This window comes from Cebidichthys violaceus, unplaced genomic scaffold, assembly GCF_023349555.1.
Source record: "Cebidichthys violaceus isolate CVI_PGR_0920_01 unplaced genomic scaffold, fCebVio1.0.p SCAF_197, whole genome shotgun sequence".
In the NCBI taxonomy this organism is placed as follows: Eukaryota; Metazoa; Chordata; class Actinopteri; order Perciformes; family Stichaeidae; genus Cebidichthys; species Cebidichthys violaceus.
The window spans coordinates 92,451-104,108 of NW_027176369.1; the positions used below are offsets into that span (position 1 = coordinate 92,451).

General features: G+C 43.8%; 1 protein-coding gene across 2 annotated transcripts; it reads right to left on the reverse strand.

Moving 5' to 3' along the window:
- Nucleotides 1-1,517: 1,517 nt before the first annotated feature.
- On the reverse strand, nucleotides 1,518-10,938 carry LOC137875055 (6-phosphofructo-2-kinase/fructose-2,6-bisphosphatase 2-like). Of its 2 annotated transcripts, none has more exons than XM_068714007.1 (17): nucleotides 10,820-10,938; nucleotides 9,934-10,128; nucleotides 8,754-8,879; nucleotides 7,981-8,077; nucleotides 7,822-7,888; nucleotides 7,663-7,737; nucleotides 7,528-7,584; nucleotides 7,290-7,414; nucleotides 6,611-6,818; nucleotides 5,705-5,851; nucleotides 5,435-5,539; nucleotides 4,876-5,005; nucleotides 3,906-3,968; nucleotides 3,754-3,818; nucleotides 3,013-3,198; nucleotides 2,605-2,669; nucleotides 1,518-2,511 (listed from the first exon to the last, which is right to left on the reverse strand). In XM_068714007.1, the coding sequence occupies exons 2-16, from the start codon at nucleotides 10,022-10,024 to the stop codon at nucleotides 2,622-2,624; spliced, it is 1,590 nt and encodes a 529-aa protein (XP_068570108.1). In that variant the 5' UTR covers nucleotides 10,025-10,128; nucleotides 10,820-10,938; the 3' UTR covers nucleotides 1,518-2,511; nucleotides 2,605-2,621. The 2 variants fall into 2 exon arrangements, with proteins under 2 accessions (XP_068570108.1, XP_068570109.1); XM_068714008.1 differs by having other exon boundaries at nucleotides 9,934-10,156.
- Between the last annotated feature and the right edge of the window lie 720 nt (nucleotides 10,939-11,658).

Below are 11,658 nucleotides of genomic sequence, written 5' to 3' on the forward strand. Positions count from 1 at the left end.
AATGGAATAGAAACAAGCAGGTAAAAATATAAATATTCACGTAAAATATATCTGAAAAACTGCACAGTTCACTGGTGAATGAATGCTGCGACCGCTGCCCTGCATGTGTTCCAGCGGGTAATAAGACGCGTCGTCTCATTACGGTCCCTCTGCCTCTGACACATGGAGATGTTTTGACTCCTCACACTAATGATGTAGCAGAGAATATTAAAACCAAACGTCAGCTCCAGGACTCTGACCCAAACCGTCCTGACCTGATGGACAGTTAAATGATAGGCATTGTTTAGTCCATTTCTTTTCTTCTTCTTTCCTTTGTTTATTCATGTATGTTTGTGTGTTTCTGTAGTTTATTATTTAGTATGTACTCTTGAAGTTGGCTCGTGAATGACATTTTGAAGTGCTTTTATTTTGAAATGCTACATCAGAATGTCCTGGTTCTCTCTGAATGAAACCTTGAGGAGGTCTGCTATCAACCTGAGGTGAAATTATTTTGTAACTATGCACCATTTCCTCTAAAATCCCATCTGCAATTAGACAAATTGTCTCATGAATGTGATTTGAAGTTAGCTCATATATGCGATTTTGAAGGGCTTTTATTTTGAAATGCTACATCAGAATGTCCTGTTTTTTTTCTGAGGGACACCTTGAGGTGGTCTGCTATCAACCTGAGGTGAAATGATTTTGTAACTATGGAATGTTTCCTCTAACATCAAATCTGAAATTAGACAAATTGTCTCATGAATGTGATTTTAAGTTGGCTCGTGAATGACATTTTGAAGTGCTTTTATTTTGAAATGTTACATCAGAATGTCCTGTTTTTTTCTGAGTGACACCTTGAGGCGGCCTGCTTTTAATCAGTGTGCAAATTCTCTTTATCTGAATCCACACATTCAAGGATCATTTCAGGCGTCAAAGCAACGTGCAGATTAAATTCTCTGAGATACGACTGATTGGGACGTTTCCTCCTCCGCTTCCCTGGTGACTCACCCTGCAGCCGTTAAAAGCAAATCTCACTCATTCAAAGCTTCTTACATCACTTTAAAACAGAGCAAGAAGAATCATTTCCATGCCAGAACTTGTCATGTCACACAGAGTGTTTGTTTGTGTGTATTTTGTACAGAACTCAGGAGTGACTCAGTGATAATGTTTGTAACTGAACCACACGTCAGTGTTGGATCAGACATATGTTAGTAAATCATGAGAGCATCATATCATCATTAAACAACCTAATGGACATAGAAATGAGAGTTGCATCATTGTTTTTGGTACAATTTCTGTCTCACCCACTCTCAGAAAAAAAGGGACATATTACGTTATATTTTTTACCATAAACACATAATTCATAAATCTAGATTTGAAAGATGTACAGTATGAATTCTCTCTGGAATGAAGTTTAGCAAACAGAAAAGGCGACTCCCAGTGAGCTCACACACACACACACACACACACACACACACACACACACTTCTTCACCAAACTAAAAGAGGTCAAAATAAAACAGAAGTCAACGTAAACACTGCGATAAAATGTACTTTATTAAAAGGAAACATGTACAGTGTTCAACGAGCAGCTCTGTTGAAGACATTCAACCCTACTGTCACAGCCTTGTGGTCCTTTAAACAAATAAAGGCACTTTATTCCGAATGTTGATTTATTGCTGATACTCTAATCAAAGTCACGTGAGTGTGGTCACTATGAAGCTAGTCATTAACATACAGTATATTTGTTGCATAAATGGCATAATAATTCAGGAGCACTTTGTGTTATAATAAAGCTGTTGTTTGAGTGGAAGGCAAAAACACAAATGAAGAGAAGAGCAGAATAATTAAGAGTCACAGAGGAAATAAGCACAGTTAGCCGCTTTTACAAGGCAAGACGAAACATTTCATTACTTTTTACAGCCCGTGTCTGCCTGCTGCAAGCTCCATCAGCTTTACATTACACTTCAAAATTAAAATTATCACTACATTTTGAATCAGACCACCAGAGGAAGGACGCACATCCCCCGGGAATGTTGAATAGGTAGCTTAAAAGGCCGTACATAGCTTCCTTTAAGAGAGGCACTCACCTCACAATAAGACTCAAAAGAGGTGTGAAATTCACAATCAACATGTTCTACATCTAATCCAGCGTGATGTGACTGTAGACGACAGTATGTGGAGTGTACAAGGAACTGATGGACGGGTCTTCAGAGGCTCTACTTCCTCTACATCCTCTATATATATATATATATATATACATATACATATACATATACACATATATATACATATATATGAGCTGGATCGCAGCCTTGATATGAAGGCTTTTGTGCAAAGGCATTGAGTTCATGTATGTACGTGCACACTAACACACACACACACACACACACACACATATATAACCTATCCAACAAAAAGACAAAGAGATAACACATGGTGACACAGATACAGTGTTTAAGAATGTATTGATGGGGGGGGGGGTTTACTGCTGGTCTTCAGAACTGGTGATACATCCATGTGGAGAAAAAGCCTGGAGGAAATGAGAAAAACAAAGATGTGAGATATCTGAGGTGGAGATCACAGATGTTCCGCGTGATAAACAAGAGGAACAGGCTGAAAATACCTCTTTGTGTGGTTCTTTTAACTCCAGTCGCCTCCGTCTGCTGCACCGAAACCGTTCACAGAGTCCTGCAGGACGGAAAGAGGGAGAGAGAGGCAGAAAAGCGTGAAGAAAAACACACCAAACCAAGAGATGGCCGAGGCGTTTTGACTGGCACCGGCTGAACTTGAGCTAATAGTAAAATGTGAGGTCACCAGCCGCAGTGAAACACTCCCTTTATGTTTGTGAGCCACAGAGAATTTAAGAGAGGTCACTTTATGAGGAAACACGGACCAAAATCACATCCAAGATGTGCGTGAAGAACACTTTGTAAGACATGACACTCCTGCTCTGGGATTGTCTTAGTTTACTTTTTCCTCCATTTAAAAACATCTTTTTAAAAATTGATGAATTTACATCCACGACACCGACCTCGCTTTGTAGCATCTCCGCGCCCTCGGACGCCTCGGAGAACTGCATGCTGGGTAAAGTAGGGGCCTGGGACATGCGAGCGTGAGAAGGGTTGCCCACGCTGTACAGGCGCGGCCGTTTAATCTGGTCCTGGCTGGACAACGGGGTGAAGCTGTTCCGTCGGATGAACGCCGGCGGCACGGCATTCTGGGTAGCGAAGAAGAAGAAGCAGAAGCAGAAGCAGACAGACAAGGTGGGCTGATTAACACGTGTGTGTGTGTGTGTGTGTGTGTGTGTGTGTGTGTGTGTGTGTGTGTGTGTTGCACTAATTAAACCTCTGAAGTCACTGTGTGCTCTGCGTACGTGACTGTCAGAGAGCCAGGAGAGAAAAACAACCAGTGAGACGAACAGCCGTAAATATAAAGAGCATTGTTATTTTGGTCTCCGCAGACAGGATACTGCTGGGCCCGTTTAACGAGAGCGCTCTCAGCTAACGTGTTGATGCGTTAACACCCACTCCTGTCTGGGACTCTGAGTTTCGACGGTCGTCACTCATCAGAAACAAACTCAAAGTGTCTTTCTATATGAGCATCGAATGGAAGGACTTTTGGAGCAAAAGACTCCTGGAGGTTGTGTAATTGTTGGTTTGACCTAAATATAGCCGCGGTCAGTTTTGTAGTGGATGACCGACTCTGCACTGCTGAACTCGACCGACAACTTCAGTTTACGACAGAACTTAACAAAGACAGGTCACACGCTTACCAAAGGTCTGTCCCTGTGGGTGTTGACGGCCTCCACCTTCAGGTCATACATGTCCACTTTACAACCTAGAAGAGGGAGACAGGAGGACAACACGTCACGGAACAACAGAGGAGGACGTTTAGTCAACTAGCACTAACAGTGAAGCGGCTTACCGTAAGCCACGGGGGTGAGTTTTAGGACCGTGTGCAGCGGACACTTCAAGTAGGGAAGGTCATCTGTGCCAACGAAAGAGATAAAGAACATGAGACCCTGTTTTTACGTCCACTCACGTTTGGGACGGCGCATGCAGCTGTATTTAGACTGCATGCGGGGGTGCAGCAGGGTGACATGCCAGTCAGAGCTGCACCCACACCGTTTGGTCTCTGCAGTCATCACACTGCGGTCGAGACGCTGCAGCCGCTTCCTCTGCCGACTGACGGAACCCGGCGCCTAATTATGGATTTGATTTTGAGCAGCATTTTCCTACTCTCTACCCACCCAGTTATTACTCAGGGTTGTTATTTTTTACCACCGAGTGCTCCCACACAGTTTTCAACATGTGCTTTATTTAATGCAAGCACAATTCACGTTATGCGCACGATGCGTCGTCTGTGACTCTCGCTTCTAGAGCGTCACGGAGTCTTTCGACACACAGTTGAAGTGGACGTTTAAAGTCATGATTCAGCGCCTGATTAATATCTTCGTCGTGCTTTAAGATGAATCAGCGGAGTCTGAATATAAACGGACACATCCATGAAAGGTCATGTGCAGCTGGTGACGTGGCTCAGGATACGTCCAACGTTTGATGAACCTGTAAATAAGATTAGTTTATGGCAACAGTTCTTTGTTTTGGGTCGAGCCAAATGCTTTGAGTCGCACGACTCTGGCGTCCTCTTGTGGTGACGTCAGAGAATACACGGTGTCAGACGGCAATTCATTCTGTCCTCTGTCAAAACAGGCTGAAACATTTACAGCCATTGGAACAACCCACAGGTAATCTAATAGAGTAGAAGGATCACACAGGTTTTAGATAAATGATAAAAAAAAAACCAGCTGTTAGCAGAGACTCAACAGTTTACTGTAAATACGGTTTTATAATGTGAGGCTCTGTCGAGGCGTCGTGTTTCTGTTTCTGCTCGTTACCTGCGCTCTTGTCCAGGAAATAGGCGAGCAAACAGCGCATGACGGCCTGGTGACAGATGACCAGCACGTTGCCCTGTCGCTCCAGCTCCATGATGACGGGCTCCAGACGCTGAACCAGGTCCTGGTAGGACTAGAGCCAAAAAAAGGTACACACAAGTTTGAGAGTCATAACAGCGACTGTTCTGATCATAGGTTCCACTTCCTCAACTGACTATATTTTTAATCACATCTAAAAAAAAACTTTCAGATGGAGGTCTCTAAAGCGAAACCTCATTAAATGGTCACAAATCAATCAATTACAATGTTTACCGTTTGTGTCCATGTCTGTCCAATATCATCATTTTATCCTCTGCATAATCAGCCCATCAATTCTTGAGTTGTGGCCAAAAAACCTTTGACCACTAACATCTAACAGTCACGCCTTGAGTCCAGGTGGAGGATTCCCCTCCATAGATAACGCATTCACGAGAACGACGACCGAACCGGAAACATAACTTATGCAGAAGCATAACAGACCCTAATCCGTCCTGTTGAAGATAAAAAGGGAAAGAGGAGTCACCTCTCCTCCTGGATAGCGGTAATGGTACTTGTCCTGGCTCCTCATGGCGAACTCCTCTGGGTACGTTTCCTCAATCATCTCATAGGACATTTCTTCACACACTCCCTGAAACAAACACAAAAGCAGGCGAATAAAAACACACGCCCTCACGACGACCGCCCGTCTTCTTCAGTTACACACACACACACACACACACACACACACACACACACACACACACACACACACACACACACACACACACACACGCGCGCATCGGGAGGACCTTACGGCATCTATTTCATTGAGGATCTTCCACTGCTCGTAGGGGACTCCCAGCTCCTCCGCCGTCTGGATGGTGCGTCTCAGCTGGCTCGTCCAAACCTTCAGGTCTGACAGACGGTGCTCTTGAACGAAACCCTTCAGCGCTGCTGAAAACTGACAGGAGGACGTGTGAAAGAGACGTTTATGCCGGAGAAGTGACACCCGAACACAAAGCAGAAGTTACAGATATTCTCCTCGTCTCACTGGATTTACGCTAAAACAAATAGTTGCTTGATTTTTATAACTTTTGAAAAGCTCCTCAAGTTGTTCTGGACATTATATTAATAAAGGACTAGCTTGACATTTTGGCACAAACGCTTATTATCGTTCTTGCCCAAGGGTTCTATGAGAATATGAAGCTACAGCCAGCAGCCAGTTAGCTTAGCTTAGCACAATGACTGGAAACAGAGGGAAACAGCTAGCTAATTAACACGCTAATGTCTCTTTTGTTTAGAGTAGCCGTTTCCTGTCTTAACCAATCAAAGCTGCTGCTTCATATTTAAAAAAAAAAACACTTGAATAAGTGCGCTCAAGTTGTTCTGGACATTATATTAATAAAGGACTAGCTTGACATTTTGGCACAAACGCTTATTATCTTTCTTGCCCAAGAGTTCTATGAGACGATTGACACCGCTCTCATATCCGTCCATTAAATACGAAGCTACAGCCAGTTAGCTTAGCTTAGCACAATGACTGGAAACAGGGGGAAACAGCTAGCTAACTAGCTAGCTGTCAAAAGAAACTATGTCTCTTTTGTTTAGAGTAGCCGTTTCCAGCTGTTTCCAGCTGCAGCTTCATATTTGAAGTGTCAAACCCTTCCTTTAAGGCTCATGGAGATGCTTGTGTGAGGGTTAGGGTGAAGAGTTAGAGCACCTGTCTGCCTCTCTCCGACAGCTCAGAGTCCCCCCCGATGAGTCCCTCCACGTTGTGGTGGCTCTCTCCGTGCCGACAGAGGTAGATGGAGTGGGAGTGCACGTGGATGTTCATGAGGTAGTACACTATTTTGCTTTGGATGTAGTCCTGCACCTTGTTGACCAAGAAACGACGGCCGACGTTGATGACCTGGATGAAGGAGAGGTTCCTGCGTGTCAGAGAGGAGAGAGGACAACGGACAGTGAGTCGGCGCTGTAGCCGAAGACACTTAAACGTGACTCAGGCGAAGGGACAGCTGGCGCTTCTTGGTGTAGTCTAAATACTAGATATTTCATTTATCACACGCTTCAGGACATTCTGCGTCATTAGCAAGGACGAGGTTCAACACTATCTTCTCTGCAAACAAAGATCAAGTATGTGGAGCCTAATTTAAGTTACTTTATTCATTTTAATACATCAGTGGGTTTCTTTGAACGACATGAACTGACTAATTATTGGTACTTTAGGATTTATCGTCTACCAGCTCCTCAAATCACAACCCATTAAACAAACGAGCTCCTGTTTCCACCCGGTGGACAGTTTATATGTTCTGTTCTTCTTGCCCCGATGAAGCCAAATCATCTACAAGGTCAACACGGGGAAACTATCGAGGACAGTTAAGCCCTAAAAGCTTTCCTACTTGTCGTGTTCATCCGGATCCAAAGGCTTGTAGGTCACTTTATAACATTCTATCCGCTTCAGAAAGTCCTCCATGACGCTTTCTCTGTCCCTCTCCGGGTAATCCGGGCTGGACACCTTCACGTCCTTTTTGTGAGAGAAACATGCGTAGAGACGATTCAGCGTGGACATCCAACGAGGACAACACTGTGATTGTAACTTTAAAAATAAATAAATAATTCATAAAAAGCATCATTTACCAGGATGTTTGTCGCGATGACGTCGGGGTCGTCGCATATCGATTCGACAAAAAACACCTAACAGAAGACGCTAATCATTAGAAATTCACGTGACGACAAACTGACCCTTAAATGAATCCTGAATGGAACTCTGACCTTGTACGAGTTTTCCTGAGCGAAGTGGAGGATGAGCTCCCGCCTCTCTCTGGTGGTGTTGGTGGCGTCAAAGACCTGACAAGACAACACGAGATGTTCAGCCCAAATCACATCACATCACATCCATCAACAGCAGATTGAGTGTGTTCGTGTCCTCACGGCGATCTGGCCTCCCTCCTCATTCAGATAGGCCTTGACGTCCTTCAGGGCCACCAGGGCACACTGCCTGTGGAAACACAATGAGCACGTTGATCGGGAGGTCAAAAGGGTCAAAAAGGGTCAAAAAGGGTCGACGCGAAGAGGAGCTTTCTCACTCACTTTCTGATTTCCATTGCTTCTTTATTGTCATGTCTGAAGAAGTCGTAGGACTTGTACGACTGCACCGCCTCTCTCCGATAAACGCCGAGGTTAAATACTGCAGAGGGAACCGAGAGAGAGAGAGAGAGAGAGAGAGAGAGAGAGAGAGTCAGAGTCAGAGTCAGAGTCAGAGTCAGAGTCAGAGTCAGAGTCAGTGACAAGGATTACTGTTCGGCTCTGTGGCTTTCATCTCAACCGAGTTCGCCAAAAACCAGTTCTCCTGCATTCCATTCAGGTGAAAACACAATCCTACAACTGCTGAAAAAGGGGAGGGTGGTGACATGTAGTGAACTAGAAATGAACAAAGCATTGCCTTAAGCATAACATTGTCAGATTAGTAATCATTTCTTTTTAATGTATGCTATATTTAGACAGAAAAGTCAAACCAAGATACAAGAGCTCTTCTTCTTCCTTGTTTTGTGTCCACATGTTGGGACACAAAACAACACGAGAGAGAAGAGGCAACAGAGGAGATGCTGTCAGGCCAAACCAGCGATCTCCACCTGAGTCATGTTTCCTTCAGGGGCAGCGCATACGAGAACTTTTTTTTAAAAAAAAAAAGTATCGTCCAGGGCGGATACAAAGTGTGTCACGGCGCCACCCCGATGAGATGCAGACGCACGTCTGCGCTGCACCTTCCAGAAATAAACGTGTTAAAAGTGACTCTGGTTGTTTCACGGAGATCAAACGTTAGAACATTAAAGTAAAGCATGCAGTGCTGCTGTCGTGCTGACCCTTCGTCGGCACTCCGATCCAGTTGAGGTAGCGTGTCAGCTTCTTGGACATGTAGGTTTTCCCTCGAGCGGGCAACCCAATCATCACGATCACAGTTGGAGAGTTGGTCATGTAGGAGGCCCAAGCTGCGCGCGCACACACACACACACACACACACACACACACACACACACACACACAAAAAGGTATTAGTTATTTTAGCATTCAAGGGAATAAACTGTTGCCCTCATCGTTGCTTTAAACTTGCCCCTGAAATGTCCCGTTCATAACAATAATAAATCGGGCCGATATGCATATTGTACACACACACACACACACTAATGTGCAGAACACGCTGGCAGCAAGGAGAGGGGGAAGGTCGTGACATAATCCAATGTCACCCCTGACGTGTTCATCTACCTGCTCGGTGTAACCATTTCCGTCATACGGCCGTCGTCTCTTGACTGCCGGTTAATGTTTCTCAAAGTCCGGGCTGCTCAGCGACCCGGTTAAGTAAACCTTGTGGACTGGAACACGAAATGGAAAACTTTGGCTCTGTTTTCTTTTAGTGTCCACAACGGACTCAAGAGGGAAAAGGAATCTATCAAAACAAAAAGGAGGTGGCGAGACTAGACATGCCTCTAGAATGTACGAACAGATGTCTACAAGTGTGGAGCAAGCAGAACTATTCTGATATATGGAAACATTTCACTTCCCTGGTTAAAGATTCATCAAAGTCGGAAGTTAAAATGAAGCCGAGCTCGGTGACGTTTTCACCAGCTGAATGTCGACTTTGCGCGTTGCTTCAAAAAAGGAACGGTATGCATATATATATATATGTATATATATATATATATATACATATATATATATACATATATATATATATACATATATATACATATATATATATATATATATATATATATATATACATATACATACATATATATATATATATATATATATATATATATATATATATACATACAGGTGCGTCAAAGTTGAGACCTTATCGTCTCTCGTTAGTCGTGGCCAACAGAGCAGGAAACAATTTACAGCACGCTGAAAGTAGGTAGTATTGAATACTGTGAGGGGCATTGATACTTCACACACACACACACACACACACACACACACACACACACACACACACACACACACACACACACACACAGAGAGGAGAAACAGACCACTCACAGCACTTCTTCTCGGTGGCTCTGAGGTCCGTCCTTTTGGCCTCTGCCGGGCCGTCGGGAGCAGCTGCAGGTCTCTGCTGCCTGCCGGCCATGATCCGTCTGGTCGGGGTTTTCCCCGGCAGGGTCCTTGTCTCGGCTGGTCTGGGAACGGCGAGGCGAGAGCTCCGGTCACTGTTCGGACGAGGTCAGCATCTCTCTGTCGAGGACGGGATCACGTCAAAACGCTGCCTCGACGACACAACAGATGCCGACTGAGGTTCAGATCCAGTGCGAGGCGATAACGCTGTCCTGGGTTAAAAGGATGCTGAAGAGGAACCAGCGCTTCGATCACCAGTCTATTGTTAAATGAGTTTATCTAGAGACGAGGGAAGTTCACCTCTTCCAATTGTGACACTCTAGCAAAGAAGTATCTGGTGCAACATCACTTCCCTTAACGACTTATCTGTTATTTTGTAGAACTATTTGATTGCATAAAATAGTGGGAAAATCACAACTCCCTGAAAGCCCAAGCAAATATCCACAATAAAAGCCAGTTAATTATTGACATTGTTTGGCATTGTCGGTTGTAGCTCACGTGGGCATCTATCAGAGTTGTCTGACATTGTTGTTATTTAATGAAGTTATTAGTTGTAACACCTACATTCATGTAACGTTACTCTCCTGCTGCCCTGGTACTATCAGAAGTATGATGAGCAGCTGGTTGGTGTACACGCTGGGTATAATTCGGCGAATAGTTCTGCGTGACATCACATACAGTAGCTGTCTTCACACTGTACCTATAACGTGCACTGCGGTCAAGTTCATCACCTCCGCTTTTATGTTTTAAAAAGACAAAACAAAACGTTGCAGCGAAACAGGGACGAAAGCTCAAAAATGTTTAAACTTACCACAAACGAGCTGCGGAGTGATATTTGCTTATTTTTTCTTTTGTTTCGATGCTGCTGTCAGTTGGCTTCCACCGTCATCCGGACGGCTCCTTCTTCTTCTTCTTCTTCTTCTAGTCGGATGTTTTAAGCTCCTCCTCCCCGGCGTCTACCGGAAGTTCACAGATGTCATCCGCGATGCTGTCACCAGAGCAGCTTCCGGTTGTGCTTGCCAAAATAAAATATTGAAAAGACCGCTCTCCCGTTGAATACTTCGGAAATTTTGAATAACACAAATAAATGTAGCGTATTGAATTAGTATATAGTCAATTGACAAATGTTTTAAGTGTTTCTAATTATTAGAATAATTATTATAACTATACTGTTGCTGATGATTTGTTTTACATGTAGAATCTTAATCTATAAAGTGACTTTATTAGTGATTGAATTTAGATAGTTCATGTTAAGTTAATCATGTTTTGAAGTTGTATCAGATGTAGAAAGGGAGTTATCACTTTACCTGTAATTTAACTAAACTTCCTTGTTTTCCATGCCTTTTGCATTAAGCGCTGCATTGTGAATTCACTTACAATGAGAACCCTGCTGTAAACAAATCAAACTACCTCGTATACCTAGTATCATACATATATTTTGTATGGCAATGTCAAAAGGTTGTGGACCTACAGCGGGCTAGCTCTCACACAAAAAATGGCAGCATGTAGAAGGACACTGTCACATGCATAGTCCAGGTGGAGCTACTTTCATTTTTGGATTAAATGTCAATCAAATACCTGGTGCTGAAACCACCACCGCTCTGGGATGCTGTTGAGGAGATGAGGATCAAGTCTAATGTGGACGAGGAG